Source organism: Hemibagrus wyckioides, linkage group LG03 (assembly GCF_019097595.1).
Source record: "Hemibagrus wyckioides isolate EC202008001 linkage group LG03, SWU_Hwy_1.0, whole genome shotgun sequence".
NCBI lineage: Eukaryota > Metazoa > Chordata > Actinopteri > Siluriformes > Bagridae > Hemibagrus > Hemibagrus wyckioides.
Window position 1 is genome coordinate 27,349,693 of NC_080712.1, and position 20,952 is coordinate 27,370,644.

Genomic DNA, 20,952 nt, shown 5'->3' on the forward strand with positions numbered 1-20,952 from the left:
CATTTACCCTCCCCGGTGTCATGTGACTCGTTAGTGTTACAAGGTCTCAGGTGTGAATGGGGAGCAGGTGTGTTAAATTTGGTGTTATCGCTCTCACACTCTCTCATACTGGTCACTGAAAGTTCAACATGGCACCTCATGGCAAAGAACTCTCTGAGGATCTGAAAAAAAGAATTGTTGCTCTACATAAAGATGGCCTAGGCTATAAGAAGATTGCCAAGACCCTGAAACTGAGCTGCAGCACGGTGGCCAAGACCATACAGCGGTTTTACAGGACAGGTTCCACTCAGAACAGGCCTGAAGTTGACCAAAGAAGTTGAGTGCACGTGCTCAGCGTCATATCCGGAGGTTGTCTTTGGGAAATAGATGTATGAGTGATGCCAGCATTGCTGCAGAGGTTGAAGGGGTGGGGGGTCAGCCTGTCAGTGCTCAGACCATACGCCGCACACTGCATCAAATTAGTCTGTATGGCTGTCGTCTCAGAGGGAAGCCTCTACTAAAGATGATGCACAAGAAAGCCCGCATACAGTTTGCTGAAGACAAGCAGAGTAAGGACATGGATTACTGGAACCATGTCCTGTGGTCCTTTGAGACCAAGATAAACTTTATTTGGTTCAGATGGTGTGAAGCGTGTATGGCGGCAACCAGGTGAGGAGTACAAAGACAAGTGTGTCTTGCCTACAGTCAAGCATGGTGGTGGGAGTGTCATGGTCTGGGCCTGCATGAGTGCTGCCGGCACTGGGGAGCTACAGTTCATTGAAGGAACCATGAATGCCAACATGTACTGTGACATACTGAAGCAGAGCAATGATCCCCTCCCTTCGGAGACTGGGCCGCAGGACAGTATTCCAACATGATAACGACCCCAAACACACCTCCAAGATGACCACTGCCTTGCTAAAGAAGCTGACGGTAAAGGTGATGGACTGGCCAAGCATGTCTCTAGACCTAAACCCTAAAGTGGGGGAGCGCAAGGTCTCTAACATCCACCAGCTCTGTGATTCATCATGGAGGAGTGGAAGAGGACTCCAGTGGGAACCTGTGAAGATATAAAGATATAATAAAATATTTACAAAAATGTGAGGGGTGTACTCACTTGATCTTGTTAGTTTGTCCAGTGATCACCTTGCCGTGTGTGTGTGTGTGTGTGTGTGTGTGTGTGTGTGAGAGAGCGAGAAAATTCTCAGTGCCTTTAAATCATCCAGGCAAGCAGAAGCAATGTTTTCATTAATTATTATGATTTTAAATATTTCAGTTGATAAGACTTTTATTTTTTGATGAAAGAATAGCATATGCTCTTTTAAGACTGAATCAAGATTTATTTACGTATGTGAATTTTGTAATTGCTTGCTTATTTATTTACTTGCATACTATCATTTAACTATTTATTTATTTATTTATTTGTTTGTTTGTTTGTTTGTTTTTTAAAGATGACAGCATGTTTTAATGTACTGTCATCCCAGCAGCAGAGATTTTGATGAGGCTCGACGACCAAAACATCAAAAAATCATCAAAAAAAAAAGAAAAAGATATCAAGCGATCATATCATAAGTTTCACAACACGACAATCTGCAGCAAGCCGTTTAGAACCATAAAAATCTACAAAATCTACGGTTATGAATAAACCTAAAAAAAAAAAAAAATTGTAATTGTGACATCAGGGTAAAGACAGACACTCGGTGGTGGTCAGTAAGGTCCTCTTCGGCAGATATCACAGTCTGGAGAACTCGCTCTTCCTGTAGAATGATTTCATTGCTAGTGCATGGTTTAATATCTACCTCAATATTTTGAATGATGATAAAGTCAAAGGACAGTGAGGACCATTCCAAAAACTTTAGGAAGTAAAAGTATTTACTGGTGGATTTTATTGGTGGAAGGACCAATAAAACATTTTGGACACCTTTGCTTGTTGAACATCCGGTTCCAGATCTAGTCCCCTCTTTTTCTGTTATAACACCCTCCACTCGTCTGGGAAGTCCTTCCACTAGATTTTGGAGTGTGGATGTGAGGATTTGTTCATTCAGCCACACGAGGCTCTGGTGTCATGTAGTTCATCCCAAAAGTTGTTCACTGCGGTTTGGGAGCTCAAGGCTCTGTGCAGGACATTTGAGTTTCTTCACTCTAACCATAACTACTATGACAATTTCAACATGCTACTCCAGTGAGAGAGCAGAGATCCTAACCTCTTCTGCTTTCTGGACTTGCCAGATCCATCCTGAACTTCTCATAACTTGGAAACCGTGCTCACTGCTGCTGAGGATGAGTCCACAAACAGCTATGGGGATAAATGTGATTGCTGTGGATGGTACCACTTACAAACCATGAAGATTGCTTTGGACTGCAATTGTCATGAACAATTTTGCTCTCCATCAGTGAACATTTCATAGCTTCAACAAGACTGACCTTATGTTATAACTAGAATGGATTTCCTGGCTACACAGCTGCACTTTTTGACCATATAGTACAGTTATAGATGGGAAATGATTTATTATCTGGTGTCACACAGATGATGATGAGTTCCTTTTGAGTCTCTCAAAGTTTCTTTCTCAGAGACGTCTGGCTTGTCATACATTATCCTGAATGCATATATTTCTGTAAAGCTGCTTTGAGACAATGTCCATAGTCTAAAAGCGCCATATAAAAAACAATATCATTGAATTGAACATTTCTGGACATACACTACCAGTCAAAAGTTTGGACACACCTTTTAATTCAATGTTTTTTGTTTAGGGATTTATTTTCTACATTCTAGAACAATTTCAAAACTATGAAATAACACACATGGACTTAAGTAATCCATATGTAATGACAACAAAAAACAGTCAGTTGTTATTTTAAGACACGAAGGTCAGGTGATCTGGAATAGTTCTTGCAAGAACAGTATTGTCAAGTGCATTTGCAAAACCCATCAAGCACCATGATGAAACTGGCTCACATGAAGACCATCCCAGTAAAGCAAGACCGAAACTTACCTCTGCTGCAGAGGAGAAGTTCATTTAGAGTTACCAGCCTCAGAAATCACCAATTAACAGCACCTCAGATTAGAGCCATTATGAAGGCTTTACAGAGCATCAGTAGCAGACATACACTATATTGCCAAAAGTATTTGCTCACCCATCCAAATAATCAGAATCAGGTGTTCCAATCACTTCCATGGCCACAGGTGTATAAAATCAAGCACCTAGGCATGCAGACTGTTTTTACAAACATTTGTGAAAGAATGGGTCGCTCTCAGGAGCTCAGTGAATTCCAGCGTGGAACTGTGATAGGATGCCACCTGTGCAACAAATCCAGTCGTGAAATTTCCTCGCTCCTAAATATTCCACAGTCAACTGTCAGCTGTATTATAAGAACGTGGAAGTGTTTGGGAACAACAGCAACTCAGCCACAAAGTGGTAGGCCACGTAAACTGATGGAGCGGGGTCAGCGGATGCTGAGGCGCATAGTGCAAAGAGGTCGCCAACTTTCTGCAGAGTCAATCGCTACAGACCTCCAAACTTCATGTGGCCTTCAGATTAGCTCAAGAACAGTGTGCAGAGAGCTTCATGGAATGGGTTTCCATGGCCGAGCAGCTGCATCCAAGCCATACATCACCAAGTGCAATGCAAAGCGTCGGATGCAGTGGTGTAAAGCACGCCGCCACTGGACTCTAGAGCAGTGGAGACGCGTTCTCTGGAGTGACGAATCACGCTTCTCCATCTGGCAATCTGATGGACGAGTCTGGGTTTGGCGGTTGCCAGGAGAACGGTACTTGTCTGTCTGCATTGTGCCAAGTGTAATGTTTGGTAGAGGGGGGATTATGGTGTGGGGTTGTTTTTCAGGAGCTGGGCTTGGCCCCTTAGTTCCAGTGAAAGGAACTCTGAATGCTTCAGCAAACCAAGACATTTTGGACAATTCCATGCTCCCAACTTTGTGGGAACAGTTTGGAGCTGGCCCCTTCCTCTTCCAACATGACTGTGCACCAGCACACAAAGCAAGGTCCATAAAGACATGGATGACAGAGTCTGGTGTGGATGAACTTGACTGGCCTGCACAGAGTCCTGACCTCAACCCGATAGAACACCTTTGGGATGAATTAGAGCGGAGACTGAGAGCCAGGCCTTCTCGTCCAACATCAGTGTGTGACCTCACAAATGCGCTTCTGGAAGAATGGTCAAAAATTCCCTTAAACACACTCCTAAACCTTGTGGACAGCCTTCCCAGAAGAGTTGAAGCTGTTATAGCTGCAAAGGGTGGACCGATGTCATATTGAACCCTATGGATTAGGAATGGGATGTCACTTAAGTTCATATGCGAGTCAAGGCAGGTGAGCGAATACTTTTGGCAATATAGTGTATCTCATTATCAACTGTTCAAAGGACATTATTGTGTATTTTGGCCGCCTTCAGCATTGTTTTACAATGTAGAAAGAAATAAACATCAGGAAAGACCATGGAATTAGATGATGTGTCCAAACTTTTGACTGGTAGTGTATTTATTCCCATGAAGGGGAATTGTGTGAAGGTGAGTGTAAGAGATATAAATGAGGATTAATCACACAGGTATTAAAATGCAAAAACAAAACAGTGCATAATCCCAGCTCTAAACCAACAAACTTTTTTTTAATCTTTTGCTCAAATCCCTTTGAGGACACACTGTGACAAATAATTAATTATAATCGAATTATTTTCACAGATTGACAAAACAGACCAAAAAAAAGACATCGTCTAGTCTGCTTCACTTCAACTCATCCATCATTTTTTTTTCTTATTGCTCTAGCGCGTATCCATACACACGTCTGTCGGGTGTGATAGACGTGTCAATTTGCCATCTGTCAGTGTAGTGCTTAAACACTCTTCAAAATCAGCATTAGTAATTCGTCCCTCCTGTGTGCTCTTCTGTCACCTGTAGGCATGCCGAGCCGCTAAGCGTTCTGGGAGTAATGACAGTCATGTCTGGGCTCTTCCTGGCCTCCGCTGGATTTTGGGGAAGGAGAAGCTACATGGCACCCTCAGTCTCTTCCCGCTTAACAGCTCGAGCCCAGAGAGAGAAGCTGAAGAGATACAGCAGCACAATACTGAGGTTGCAGCTTCTCATAAGCTTGATAGAGTCTTAATACTATAATAATTCTGCACTTCTAAAACCTGCTGCAAATAAAGAGCTTTTGTGTCTTAGTGAGAGTGAAGAGATACTGTATAAAGGAGACTTGAATAAAGACTTGAAGTTCTTTGATATTTCTCACTAGGAGATTATCTTTATGGAAATAAATGTTACCAGATGTGGGATGTCACGTGATGTGGTGTCATCACAGCGCTCCTTCATCCCAAGCTGTCTTCGATTCACGTGTGAAACGTTAGCACAGCTATTACCAAACGTCATCACATGTCTCTTCACTTTTGTGGATTCAATTAGTTTTCTGCAAAAAAAAAAAATAACAACACAAAAAATTGCAAAACATTTTTTCTGGCTGCAACAATTGCTAACTCACAAAACCCCACGAAGAAATAAATAAAATAAAATAATGAAATAAAAAAAAAAAAATTGGAATGCTGCGTAAACTGTGAATAAACACAGAATGTGATGCTTGGTAAATATTTTTAAACTTCACATTTGACTGAAATTAGTGCAAAGACAACAAAGATATCAAATGTTGAAACTGAGAAATGTTATTGTTTTGAATTTGATGAATTAAAAAAAATCTCAGGAAAAGGGAAAGTTTACCACTGAGTTGCATCACCTCGTCTTTTAACAACGCTCTGTAAGTGTTTGAGACCTGGGGAGACCAAATGCTCTAGTTAAAAAATCAAAATGTTTTTGCTCAAAACTTACTTTTTTACTCTTTTATAATGTGCCAAATATTTATAATGTGTGACTGGTCTGGACTGCAGGCGGATCGTTCCAGCACACGGACCCTTTTGCTAGAAACGTGCCGTCGTAATATGAGCAGAATGTGGTTTGGCATTGTCTTGCTGAAATAAACAAGGGCATTTCGGGAAAAAAGTCATCTGGACGGCAGCGTCTGTAGCAAAACCTGTAAATATCATGCCTTCACAGATGTGCAGGTTACCCATGCTGTGTACACTAATGCACCTCCAGACCATGGCTTTTGAACTGTGAGCTGATAACAAGCCGGATGGTCCCTCTCTTCTTTAGCCTGGAGGACACTGTGTCCAATTTGGATTGGTCAGACCACGGGACAGTTTTCCATTTTGTGCATCTTAAATGAGCTCGAGCCCAGAAAAACCAGCAGCATGTCTATTTTTTTTTAAATTTGTTTTTCAGAAGTGTTCCTGAGCCCATGTAGTGATCGCTACTACAGAATTGTGTCTGTTTTTAGTACAGAGTCACCTGAACGTCTGCAAATCACATCCATTTAATATTGTTTTTCAGAATTTTCACCTGATATAATGCACCATGATTAATGATTTTATCAGATGGTGAAATCCCCAAATTCTTTAGGTTGGGAAATGTTGTTCTTAAATTAATTCTATTTGCCCATTCAATTTTTCAGAGTGAAATCTTTACTCATGAGACTCTCTGCGATGTTCCTTTTATATCCCATCATGTCACTGACCTGCTGCCAAATAATAAACCTAATAATTTGTGAGATATTCCACTAGGTGGATTTCTTTTCCATTTTTTTTTGTTGCCCCTGTCCCATCTTTTTTAAAAAATTTTTGTTTGAGAATATATTAAAAAAAATTTTTTTTTTAATGTGTACTATGTATACAAGCTGCCATCTTCCATCTTTTTAAACATTTCTTTTTATTTTATATATTCCAAATGTCAGATTTATGTTCAGATGTTCGATATACACAGCATGACCAAAAGTATTTGGACACCTGATCATCCCATTTCAGATTACGTCCCCTGTACAGATCAGGTGTCCACAAACCTCTTGGATATATTGTGTATCTATTCTATCATTTACTATGATTATAGGATATTAGTACTGGGATACTAGTTACTAGCATTATAGACCATATTTAAGGGCACATGCAATTAATCATGAGAAGGGAGGTGCTGCCAGAATGATTTTATTCCTTCACACGGAACGACTCAAAGGTTTGCTAGCTTGGTTGGTTAGCTGAAGCTGGAAGCTCTAATATTTCAATTTAGAAAAACTTTCAACGTCAGCGGTGAAACGCCACCGTCCTTGTTAGCTCAGATTTGTAGGATGTCATTGCTCTGAGCAGATGGCCCAATGGGTTGTCACACTCAAGGATCATCTCATTGACAGGTGTGAGTGCATGCACAGCTGTGAACACAAATAAATGAAGAAGGAATTGGCACAGGAATAAAAGTAAAGTTATTTTCAACGTATTAGTGTGTTTGCAAGTAAGGACATAGTCAATAGTTTACAGACTAATGTTTGCACTGGTTCTTCTTTATAACATTGGGCTGTTGTTCTGGCAAATTATCCTGTCTAGTTCTTGTATATTTTGCAATGTTTGTAGTGTGTCTGCGGTGTGTGTAGTCCTGTCTACTGCTACACTGTAGTGTAATGTATTGCACCATGGACCTGGGGAAATGACCTTTTAAAAATTGATCAAGAGTCAGAGTTATGTTTTGTATTCACAAAATACAAAATATATATAATATATTTTACCCTTCTGCTTTCATTCATTCATTCATTCATTCATTCATTCATTCATTCATTCATTCATTGTTCATTAGCCAATTAGATTTAATTAGCTTTATCCTGGCCAGGGTTGCAGAGGATCTGGATCCCATTCAGGGAATGCTGCACAACAGGCAGCACTATACACTCATCATCTAAAACACTGCCTGAACGTGTATAGGTCCAACACAGCTCTGATTAATCTTGGCATGGACTTCTCAAGACCTCTGAAGGTGTGATGTAGTATCTGGCACTCTGTTAGCAGCTCCTTTAGGTTCCTTTTAGTTGTGAGGTGGGGGCTCCATCGATCTGACATGTTTGTCCAGCACATACCTCACATGCTTGATTGGATTGGTGCAATCCAATCCATGACCTGTACAGTAATTTCAGCTCAAGGGCAATTGAAATCTCTTAACCATGTTTCCAGAACAAACCTGACAACTTTTTTTCCTGACATTACTTGCTTGAACATATTAATTCTCTGACCTGGTACATGCAAGGTCTATTAATTATTGAATTATGGCAAAGTAATTATTCTCTCTCTCTCTCTCTCTCTCTCTCTCTCTCCAGGACAGTACACCTTATTTCTCAGAGGTTGGCAGACCTATGCAAAGACTAAAGCAACCCTGTGGAAAGAAGAAGCTGCAGATTTGCCCTGAACAGTATTTGGCAGCTCGTCCTCAAGGGGACACAATCCTGGAGCACAAGTGCCACCCTGATTCAAAGAGGATCAGGCAGTCAGCTGTGTCAGAGCAGCCATATCCACACAAGTCATGCATGTCCCGAGTGCCCTTAAGAGTAAGGCACATGAAGAAGATGTTGCATCATTTATCAAAATCACACATGTGTTGTTTGCTGTAAACATCGAAATGCATGTCATTTGTCATTTCTGTCAAGGCTGGGGTGCTGTGCAGTTACTTATAGCTCTCTCTCTCTCTCTCTCTCTCTCTCTCTCTCTCTCTCTCTTTCTCAGCTCCTGATCAAAGTAAGTGGCCAGAGAGATGGTTTGGGGATCAGCATTGCTGGAGGCAGGGGCTCCCTGCCCTACATAGAGAATGATGAGGTGTTTTATCTCCCTTTCTGCTTGCCTCCTTTTATAATATTATCAGAGCACTAGCTTGGCATTGATTACACACACCCACACACACGCACACACACACACATACACAAACTTCACACAACATATGCAAATGTTCCAAGGTGGTGCATTTACTGGAATAATTGAGTTATAGCCTATCCTGGGATCATTTTTCTGTGAAGCAGGAAGCCAAGGACACCATGCATTCATATTTAGGGGGAAATTAGGCATAGCCAGTTCACCATGATTTATTGCCATGATTTTAGAAGGTCAAGAGAACCCAGAGGAAACCCAAAAAAATGGACACAGGGAGAACATGCAGAACTAACATGCATAGACAGTAACCTGAGAAATATTTAGACACAGATCCTGAGACTCACCTTGAAATAGAGCCTGATACATACTTTGAGACATACATTGAGACAGACCCTGAAACATACATTGAGACAGACCCTGAAACATACATTGAGACAGACCCTGATACAGACCCTGATACATACTTTGGGACAGACCCTGAGACATACTTTGAGACAGAGCCTAATATGTATATTGAGACAGACCCTGATACATACCTTGAGACATACTTTGGGACAGATCCTGTTTAGGCCCCCTAATTGGCCCCCTAGTAAAATTTACAGGAACAATACAACAAATAATATGATCTCAGACATTTAAGTAGTGATTTAAACCTGATTTCTCTAATCTGTCTTCTCTATCCAAGGGGATCTTCATTTCCAGAGTGAGCAAAGGAGGGCCAGCCGAGAAGGCCGGGGTTCACATTGGAGACAGAGTCTTGGAGGTGATGTCATTTTATAGAAAATAATATATATATATATATATATATATATATATATATATATATATATATATATTGATTGAAACACTTTCATTTTATTTCTCTGCTGGCCATTGGGGGTCCTCATCACATAGACACTAATTTAATAAAAGCCTTGGAGACTTGTATCAGCAACAAGTAATTTGATTATCTAAATAAGGTTCAACTGAGCCTGCTCATCATTTATATGTGTGAGGTGTTTGGATGTCAGACCATGTCAGTCCTGTGCTCCATAATATCCTCCACAGAGCTTTGAAAATTTTCTCCCAATTTCTCCTGCTGATTCATTTCTCGCTTCTGCTGAATGTCCTCAGGGTCAACTGGCAGAGTTTTTCACTCGCCAATCTCCGTTCTAATTTTGTCTTCATGCCTACAGGTCAATGGGCAGGACATGCAGGGGGTCAGCCACCACGAGGCAGTCAGCACCCTGAGGCAGGCAGGCAGCTGTATTAAGATGAAAGTGCTGCGGCAGAGACCTGAACCCACAGAGAGTCGAGTGATCCAGGAGTCTGAAGACTCAGAAACAGGACAGCTGATTGGTCACAAGGGGACTGAACTAAACTGCAGCTTTACAGCCAACAGGATTGAGGCTGTGGTCTGTAATGGCAAAGGCTTGGTGTGTGCAAATGTATCAAATGGCTGAATACTGAACTTTAAATGCTACTATGATTAAACAATCTAAAATGGAAAAAAAAAATTCTCCTCTTATTTTATTATTAGAGTGACCTGGCACAAGAGACAACACCAGGAAAAGACTGGTTTAAAAACAGCAGTCTGCGGCTTGGGCAGCACACCATGACGGTAAGGAAATCTGCACATTTGCATCTTCATGTATTTTATGAAATCCCTGCCTCAGGCCTACGTGTGTACTTCCTTCATCCCACAGCCCACACAACCACACAAAGGCTTTCAGATGTCCTTATTTTTTTTTTTGTCTGTGCTTAAAAAGTGCTACGCAGAAATATTGCAAAATAAGGTCATGGTCATGCCGTGTAGCAGGAATAAAAGCTTAATGATGTGATGTTGAGTCATTCATTCATTTCCATTCACCAGTGTGCAGCTGATTTGAAAGTGAAATGGCCGTGACACCAACATGACTCTAATTCAGAACGTTTAATGCTTGTGCTTGATGTCATAACAAGTTTTTAGTGAGACCACCTTTTCCCTTACTTCTTCAGATACCTCGAATTATCCTGACCCATCCCTCTACCTCAGATGAAGACGTGGACGGGACTTAGTGACCTCGATGAAATCAATAATCCTGATAACCACATCTATACGGACCTAAGCGGTGCTTTTTATCCACCTTAAAAAAAAATCAAACACGCCGAGAGACCCAGTCACACCAATTTCTCTCAAGCCTGTGAAGATTTAACCCTGTATGGAGGTGTCCCTCTGCTGACTGTCTTCATTTCGCTGTTGATGACACGATGGGTGTAATTTCTACTTAGGGTAAAATTCTTATTTTTAAGGTGTTACATGACCCTCAGATCTCATTTACATATAAAATACAGCAGCTTGTCCATCTTGTTTTGTGGGTGTCAACAGCTAATGACTTCAAATCCTAAACACTTGGTCTATAAAGCAGCATGTCTTTTTTTTTTTTTTTTACATAGAAGAAATACTGCAGTGCCTGGAGTTTATCAAGCTTGGCTGCTTTCTGTACAATTATTCTTGTAGCCTTCGAGTTATATTTAATGTATGCAAGAATTTTAAGGCATCTTGTTTGTGCTAAAGGGAGAGCTCTATGCCAATTTATTTGAAAATTAAGTTTCCCATGCATTTCAATTTCAGTGAAAAAGTGGGGTTTGGCGTGAATGAATTATTTCCAATGGGCCCATAAGCCTTAAAACGATTCATAAGTTAACATTCTGATTAATATTTATGTAGGGTTCACTGGTTAGGTTTACTATTATTAATTTCTGCATTTATGTTCAAGTTCAAGAGGAGCATAGAGGTCACTATAAACAGTCAGTTGTCCAGCAGCTTGTGATCTGATCTTGCTGTTTGCTTTCAGTGTGTGTTGGAAGGTTGACTTTTGATTTTTTCACTCATAAGCAGATTCTTTCTATATATAAATGAAGCTGATAGCCACCCACTCAAGTATTTACAGTATACAAGGCTAAAGCAACATAAGGGCAGATAAACTCATGGTTTGTAAAAGTGAAGACATTTATCAGCCCTTGTGTCCATCTCCACATTAAAACATTTATTTTGACATAGTAAAAGATTTTTTTTTATTAAACCACCCGAAAGTATTTTTTAGGTACAGCAGTGGGCTACATCATTTTACATGTAAATATATAAAGAAATCAATTCTTTTTCATAATACTGTACATTTATAATATAATATAATGGAATAATGCATTACCACGAAAAAAATAATTGATATATTCATCATGCTGTGTATTTAATATACACCATATTAATATCTGTTTAAAATGTATGAAGTAAATAATAAATACGTCATTTCATACGAAATAAAAGTGAATCCTTGGAAATTGTTTTCTTGACATGAAATATTTCTTTAATAACAGATAAATGGGGATTTTTTTTCTCAAAACTTTTGACAATACCTTTCATATATACTGTATATCCAGTGTATCATATTTCCTTTATCAGGATCAGTTTTTTTCTCGCCATTAATTGCTTGCTGCTCTGTTTAATGCACCTTCTTCTAAAGCCGCTTGGCCTTCATGTAATATTACCGATGTGGCTATAGCAGTATGTAGGCCTATTTTACACATTCAGGCATCTTCATCTATTCAGACTCATATATGCATGATACATTTAAACATTTATTGCTGGAAAAAATGTTAACTAAAAATTCATTCTGCATATTTTTCCTAGCTGTTCCCACTCATTTGCCTCCAAAGGAGAACTAGATACAGCATTAATATGAATGATTTAAAGGAACCATGCTTGTGTGCTATTTATTCAAAAGTATTATTCTATACAATTTAGTTTAGTTTAGAGCTCTTTTTGGATAAAATAAATGAAATGTTTTGGGGCTTCAGAATTAAATGTCGTCGCTCCACAGTGGTGTTTAATGGCTCTTATGAAAGTAGGAAAGAATTTTTCCTGAGTACTGTATATTTGTTTTTTTACCCTAGCTTACAAAGAGGCTAGGTAGTTAAATGTTCATAGCATATGATGTTTAGTTTTTTTCCACACAAATGTTTAATCTTTAAAGTAAATGGTGATATCAAATCTGTTCTCTGAGATGCTCCAAGTGTTTCGTCATAAACATCTAAAATTGGAAGCTCTTACCTTCAACCACTAAAATTCTGTGTAGGTTATCCAACAGAGGGAAAAAACACACGTCTCACACTGAAAGCCAGCAGAGTCCTGACTCATTTTATATCAGACCTGCAGCTCTAAAATAATCCTTTTGTTTATTCTGATTGAAAATGCCCCATGAGTCGATTTCCATTTTGCTGGTGGACTGGAACAGCAAGTGTACAGTACTGGTACAAATGGTGAACCCATGAGATGGTTTCATGTCATCACAGCTACTGTGTAGATTGGTAAAGTGTTGATACATCAGTGACTCTGCATATTGCAATATTTTTTTGTAATACCTACAACGCTTTTCTTTTTTCCTTTTTAAACTACATTGATTTAGCAGGAAAGTGTCTTTCAATTTCCATAAAATTATATTTGAAGTCAAGAGTCATTCACAGGATGCTTCAATCAAGTTTGTCATTCCTGCAAGTATGTGTTTATAATGAACAACACACTGCACAACTACACGACTCAAACAGCTCTCCACTTTAACACGGTGTGTGCTGTTCAGGTGACACTGATGACGGCTGCACTTGCCTTGTCCCCTTTCCCTGATTTGCATCTATAGGTTTCTCGAGAAGTTTTCTGCGTGGCATGCTTTGTTTGAAGATTTACTGCGCATGGGCAACGATAGTGCAAAGTGACAGCAAGAAGGATCTTTAATCTTTTGCCGAACACATAAAATATGCATCAGATCTTTCATTTGAAATGCAATATGCATCTTGTTTAGTGTCTGTGAATGCATAAGCAACTTACCACTAACATGGAATATGCTATAGCTTGTATGCTGAGTTTGTCGTTAAATAAGACATAATAATGGTAGTAATAATATCAGGCACATGACAAGCCGATTCTCATCTAACTGGCTCTTCAAATACTATAAAGAACTAGAATCGGTGGGATTTGGTTGGCTTAGAAATAGAGGACTGGGATTTAATACCAAGACAGAAATTATGAAAAAGGAAATCTTTGCTTTAAAATACATGGGCAGAATACAATGAGTCTAAACAGTGTTTAAACCTGTGGCTTATAGACTCTCTGAAATATTGGTTCTTATGAGTGAAGTGGAAATCTGGTTGAAAATGTCCTGTCTGTTTCATGGCTTTGAGAATAATCTACAGGCTTGTCAGTAATGCTTAGCTATGCATGTGGGAAATTTTGGAACCAGCAGTGACATTATGACAGTTTAATCTGCAAGCACCAAAAAGAAGGTAATTTTCCTTCCGTTTTAGTCATCTGTTAGTAATGTCAAATCCATCCATCCATATTCTGCAGCCCTTTTTCTACACAGGTGGCAGCGAGCTTGGAGTCTATACCAGGGGAATCCCAGGGGCATAAGGTGGGGTCCTGTACGGGATGCCAACCCATCGCAGGGCACAATTACTCACACACACACTCATTCAGACACATGGACAATTTTAGAGATGGCAATCAGTCTATAATGTAGGAGTAAACCTCAAGTATCCAGCTAAAGCGATCTTCAGTCATACACCCTGCCTCCTTACTGCATTTCTCCCCATGGAAACCTTGACTTTGTAGCTGAGGACCGAGGAGCAGAGGTAAATACCAGGCTAACACTCATCGCTGTGCTAATGAGCAGTGTGTGATTTTGCATTTAGTTGAATGAATACGTTCCATCTTCCAGATCTAATTTTCCTTGATAAAATGATTAATAATTAATAATTATAAAAACCATGGACACTATCACAAGCTTTTCATTAATAGTTTTCTCCTCTTTATTTTATTTGTTTAAATTCTGATACAAGAAGTCACAGCTGCTTCATCTGCCATTTATTCACAACTCAACATTTTTCCTTTTTTTTCTAACCCATCAAATAAAATACCTTCAGAATATCTTCCAGTTAAAATAAAAGTCCTTTCATAAATAAAAAATATATATCATTAACAAAACAGAGACTCTTTTTACATTTCGTTCTTATACTAATTGTGGACTTAAGGATTTAACACTCAATTAAACAAACAAATAAATAAAGAAATAAATACCTACTCATTACTTTGCTCAAGAAGGTTTTAAGGAAACTAACTAACTAACTAACTAACTAACTAACTATTCCTAAATTCACTAGAATTGAATGCTATGCTGTTTTTGCACATATTTTTTTTTCCCAGTGTGTCATGCTCCAGACTTCCCTTGAAATCTAGAAATTTCTAAAAAATTCTTGGGGGCATGTGTCCCATTAGTGATCAAACTCTAGAAACGCCCCTGGTGTGCACACATGCTGAGACCTTCCACAAAGTTACAAGGTGACCCTATGATGAAGCGTTTGGTATATAAACCCACCATCTGTCCTTGCAGGATCTCTGACTCTCAACACAGGGCATTCTACAGGGCAGGATGCTGAGCACCTTGCTGTATTCCCTGTTCACATACAAGTTTGCACCTAAACACAACACAAACAGCATGAGAAAGAAGAGCACCATAGTAGGTCTGATTACAAACAATGCCGAAGCAGCCTACAGGGAGGAGGTGAGACAACAACATCTCTCTCAATGTCAACAAAATTATGGAGCTGGTCATTGACTACAGAAAAAACATGAAGCAGTGCACACAACTGTCTACATCGACTGAGTCGCACTGGAGTGAAGTAAACCTCTCCTGCCATTACAAAAGCCCACCATCTCTGAAACTTTCTGCGGCGCCTGAGGATAAACCTTCAATCTTGAGCCATTTTTACAGGTGTGAAGGACATGTAATCCACACTCTCCTCATGCTGTGTCAGAAAGGTGGGTTGCCTCATGAAAGACTTATCCATCCTGCACTTTTCTCCTTCCTGTCCTCAGATCCCTCAGATCCGCCTCAAGATGTATATCTTCTACCCCAATATCATAAGACTCTCCTCTTCCTCACTATTACAATCATTGCTACTGCAGTAATATTATATTATTATATCTCTGTGTTATATATATTTTTTTATACTTTTGGATTCTCACCTCATTTTACACAAATGTATATTCTTACACCTTGGCATCATCCGTCTTTGTATATAATGTATATTATTATAATGTTCATAAAACGGCAGTAAAACCATTACGAGCCTTCGGTTCAATTTTCAGTTTGATTTCTATTGTGCTTTTAACAATACACACTGTCACGTTGCAGCTTCACAAAGAATCCGGACATTAAATCGGCGTAAAAGTGTTAAATTTAGCCCTGATTCACTCACCACCAGCGGTGCTGAGAATAACCTGATAACCTTCTCCATGGTTAATGTCATTGCTACTGACTCACCTTAGGACCCATTGGAAAGGTGTTTGGAGAAGATTGCCATTGAGAAGGATGAAATTATGCTTTGTGGAAAAGTATAGAAAAGGTGACACTCGGGTAGTAGCAGTTTGATGTAGCGCCCATTAAACTACCGTCTATGAAAAGGTCTTGTAGAGCAGCAGGAAGTCACAGCAGGGGTTGGACATCCGGTTGATTTGACACATCTGTTCTCTCCTACACAGACAACTATATACTACTTATTATAACTAATGCAGACTGCTTTTGACAGTAAGTTTGAGAGCCTTGGCTCTATTTTTGCCTTCGTATTTCTAACCCAGTCTGATTGTATGTCACAGGACGTAAAAAAAACTACATCTTTGCAAGTGATAATCTTTTGGATCTAGTTATACTGATCTACTATTTTAAATTACAAGATTACAATAAAACAAATATATGTTTAAGCTTATATCTAAGCATATTTTGCTATTTTAAAGATTTCAATTTGTGGCAGAGATTTATTAACCTTAAATTTGGGTTCTTGATTATTTTAACTCCATATATTTAAACCTGATATTATTTTTTTTTGCAGAGCGCCTGGTCTTTTTCCAATCATTGTTTGTCTTTTGCAGAAGCTACAAATGCATAAGAGCCTGCTTGAGCCTGATATAATGACTAATAAGCAACTCAGTGCTGCTCATACTCCCTGCTAGTTTGCGGAGAATTAAAAAACAATCACTTATAATTACATTACAGGCTGCTTAAGGGACTTTCTGACTACACTGTTATTTAATTTAGCTTTCACAGCATGTGGGAAATGGTCAGATGTGAGCAGGGATGTTAGGAAACAGGAAGCAGAAGCGATTGGTTGCAGGGAGAAATTCTGTGGACTTCAGCTGAACTGAATCAAAATGATCCCTGATGAAAAAAAGAAAAGAAAACAGCTCCATCCTGGAGTCTACTTCCAGAACAAAAGGAAGTCAGGAGGTTTCAGTTTAGGTGCTGGGGTGAAAAACTTACTGAAGGGTATTTAGGGATGTTTATGCTGTGAGATGCTGCACTGAAATGTCAAAAACCCAGAAGCGAGAAACCTCAGCAGATATTTCCCTTATGCTGATAATGTAGACTAGAAATGTGATTAACGCTGCACAAACAAAGAAATCAGACAAACAAAATTGGATTCCACAAATTGGATTTTCGGACATGCGCTGCAACAAAACGATGTCTTAGCAAGTGACAGATAATATCTTGAATATTTCTATTCAGCGATTCAGATTATTTAGTTTTTGCTCATCTCAAGCTTTAAATTGCCTCAGTGATTTTTGGAAGAGAATTTTGCTTCATTACAAAAATAAACACGTAAAAAAAATTATCTCCAAACCAGGAACTTATCTAAATAGGGGGATCAATCAAGCAAAGATTGGGTAACGCCCAAACAGGAAACAAGAGCGATAGCTGTAATTAAATCTGAGTTAAAAAACAGCAACTGGCCAACAGAGAAAGGGTTCAGTGATATCAGAGAAAGGAATCTGGTACAAAACAAAGAACAGGCATTCAGACACTCACAGATGACGAACACTCATGATGATAGACGCAACCTTAGCTGTCCAAGAGCATATTTTTGTAGCACCTGCTGATTTGCATATCTCAGCCGACTGTAGCTTTAGTGCTTATTAGATCATTTCCATACTTGAAACATCTTATCAGCCCTCTGTATTGTAATGCTGCACCTAATGTGACAGCAGCAACACCGTGAGTGAGACGTCGCTCCTTTTAACATGAGTTCATTTTCCTGTATTTTTATAGTCAAATATATTCATCAGGTAAATACTGATATTAATAGAGACAATATTATTAGCCTGTTGGGATTAGATTTAGAATTAGACTATGACACAGACGGTGATGATTTAATCTCTCTTGATGTAAGGAAATGTTTTGCTCATTCCGAAAGGTGGATGAGAAGCTTGTGTGAGAGAGATCAGACTTTATCTCTGTCAGATACACAATCAGTCTGGTGAGTCCTGGGTGTTTAGGGCAGATTCAATACACTGTGTTTTAATGGGACAACAGATGTTGCCCCATTACAGTACAGTACGCCATTAAACCTACATTAACCCAGTATTCGGGAAGAACAGGTGCATGAAAAACATATGTATGAATCAGAATATCATCTGCAAATAACTTATAAACTTTATTAACTATGAGAGAGAGAAATAAATCTGTACAGAAACTGAAGTCATGGAGAGTTATTTATATGCATATTTTTATGAGATCTTTCTTTATTTGTGGTATGTTGTGAGGTTATTTTGAATTGTCATCTTTGTTGCTTATGCACTGTGGCTGCTGTGACACCCGGTCTCTCTTCAGGGATTAATAAAATACTCTACTCAACTGAGGGACTGAACTTTTACAGCTGCTATAATGTAAGTGAGAATAGTTTTTTTGTTTGTTTGTTTTGCAAATGGAAAATTATATTGCTAAAAAAAATGTTCTTTAATTTGGACTAATACTGAATTCTAAAAAATATACCAAATTTCTCAAAAGCTCCTCATTATATAATTGCTCTTGACTATATACAGTTAAAAGAAAGAGAAATGATCTCTCTGGTATCACTCAGATGAGGACAGGTTCCCTTTGTTCCTCTCAAGGTTTCTTCCTCATGTCGTCTCAGGGAGTTTTTCCTCACCGCCATCACCTCTTGGCTTCCTCATTAGAATTAAATCTAAATGGAATTTTTTTTATTTTTTATTTAATTTATACTATAATTTATTCCTGTAAAGCTGCTTTGTGACAATGGCCATTGTTAAAATCTCTATACAAATACAATTGAATTGAATTAGTAACAGATTGTAATCAGTAGCAAAGCTGCAACTGTGTTATAAAAGGAATTCGGAGGCTTTACTCGAACAGCTCATCCTTTCATGGTACTGTATATTGAGTTTGTCATTTTGTTATATATTTGTGTCGAAGAATTAAAAAAAAAACAAACACAAATAGCATCATTAAATAAATCAAAATTGAGCACTTTAGTGACTCAGTGCTGGTATTTATTTATTTATTTATCCTTTTTAAAATTTATTTATTTATTTATCTATCTATCTATCTATCTATCTATCTATCTATCTATCTATCTATCTATCTATCTATCTATCTATCTATCTATCTGTTTGTTTATTTATTTATTGCTTTTGTTGAACAGGAGACTTTCTATGCCTCAGAAACATGCTCCTACATTTCAGTGAATCACAGCTAAATAGCAATTAATTATCTGTGTGGATTTTCAGTCGGCTTCATTCTCCACAACTTCCTCCAAATCTCCAGGATTCACTTTAAATGTTAAAAAGATATAACGAAACTGATACTCATGGCACCAACAGCTGCAGGGAACATGATAACCTTTTATACCTTAATTAGACTTCCAGATTTACAGCATCCATAAAATCTCTTCTTTCCTGTAAGATAATAGTATTTTTTGTTTCTTTCTTTCTTTTCTTTTCACTGGAATAACAATCAATAGGATCTTGGGGAGATGAAAGATCAAGCGATGTCTCTTATTATTAGCAAAAAGAAAGGCAAGACAAGATTTATGGAGATATTTTAGGCTCGAAATCAAAGAGTTTTGTGAAGTCTGTATATCCGTCTTTTTGATTTCTTTATAGCATGCCAGTTCATAACATGGATAATTCCTTTTGATAAGACGGGGTTCAGGTTCATTTTGGCTTTTAGTTATTAGCATTTTTTTTTTTTCTTCTCAGCTCAGTTCATGGCTGTCTCTGTCCAAAACATGAGGATTACAGGGCCGTTTAATGAACATGTCAATCTTCCTTTTCTCTGCATGAGACCCTCAGCCGTTGATGGTAATGATATTCACTGTCATCGTGACATGAGAACTGAGTAATCATTGTGAGAACTGTGGGTTTGGTTATTCTATAAACAAATCTGACTTATCAGTCAGTCCAGAACTTTACAATTGTAGAAATGAATAGAAATTGATCAAAATTGGTGCAGATTTTCAGATACTATGTGACATCATCAGCAAAAGCCCTCTTGAGTCACGTGTGTCAAACAAGAGTACATCATAAAAAGGCAGATATGTTTCTTCACTATTAGGATTTTAATTCTGTCCTTGCAATTCAAGTCATTTTTTTTATTCCTCAAGTTGCACTACAAATTTTGAGAATGTCAAACAAAATCAAGCTGCAACAATCACAACAAAACTCTTGGAGAGACTTTCTTATTTATTCTTATTTAATCATGGTATGTAACAGTCTGGCATAGTTTTGCTTCTTTTAACAAAAAAAAAAAATCTAATACTCAAATGATCACTGACACATTGAAAGCATTACTTTTATTATAAAGCCTATTATTCTAACATACTCAATGATATGTACATTATATGGCTCACTGGGGTGTCAATGACTGAAAATGTTCTACTATGAACTTCATAGACGTTCTAATTGTCAGGTTTCATCACTATCACTGTCTATCACTCGCCTTAAGCAGGATTCGATCTATCTGCCAATCATACAGCCACAGCAGATTATCTACTCTTAAATCTTATCACATTGTCCTTATATCCAAAAATCTCCAAACTAGAACATATAGTAAAGTAATAGACAGTGAAAACATATACACCATCATGACTTGCTGTGTTTCCAGATCTTCCAGTCTGCTATATAACTTCTTTTTTTTTAGTGTTCAATAAATCTTTTATTCCATTTTTCTTTCATTCCAGGCAGAGATGAGGTGCTTCTTGATCTGGATCATTCATTCACCTTCATTAACACAGAACACAGGGAAGCTTGTGTGTCTCGGGGTGTTTATGTAATGAGACAAAAGATTAACATTGATTGGACTACAGATTTTTGCACATAGAAAAAAAATCACCTCAATATTTATTGGATAGTCCGCCTTTTTATTTGTTTTTCGCC

General features: G+C 38.4%; 1 protein-coding gene across 1 annotated transcript; it reads left to right on the top strand.

Moving 5' to 3' along the window:
• Nucleotides 1–9,349: 9,349 nt before the first annotated feature.
• On the top strand, nucleotides 9,350–11,098 carry LOC131351334 (uncharacterized). The gene is made up of 4 exons (XM_058386735.1): nucleotides 9,350–9,477; nucleotides 9,890–10,129; nucleotides 10,234–10,314; nucleotides 10,692–11,098. Exons 2-4 carry the CDS (start codon nucleotides 9,905–9,907, stop codon nucleotides 10,749–10,751), a joined length of 366 nt encoding a protein of 121 aa, XP_058242718.1. The 5' UTR covers nucleotides 9,350–9,477; nucleotides 9,890–9,904; the 3' UTR covers nucleotides 10,752–11,098.
• The last annotated feature ends 9,854 nt before the right edge of the window (nucleotides 11,099–20,952 follow it).

What these genes read in the sequence shown, in the direction of transcription:
- LOC131351334 (XM_058386735.1), top strand. Translation starts at nt 9,905, where the DNA reads ATGCAGGGGGTCAGCCACCACGAGGCAGTCAGCACCCTGAGGCAGGCA. An exon ending in TCTGTAATGGCAAAGGCTTG is followed by an intron (nt 10,130 to 10,233) that starts GTGTGTGCAAAT and finishes TTTTATTATTAG; the next exon opens with AGTGACCTGGCACAAGAGAC. An exon ending in TTGGGCAGCACACCATGACG is followed by an intron (nt 10,315 to 10,691) that starts GTAAGGAAATCT and finishes TTACTTCTTCAG; the next exon opens with ATACCTCGAATTATCCTGAC.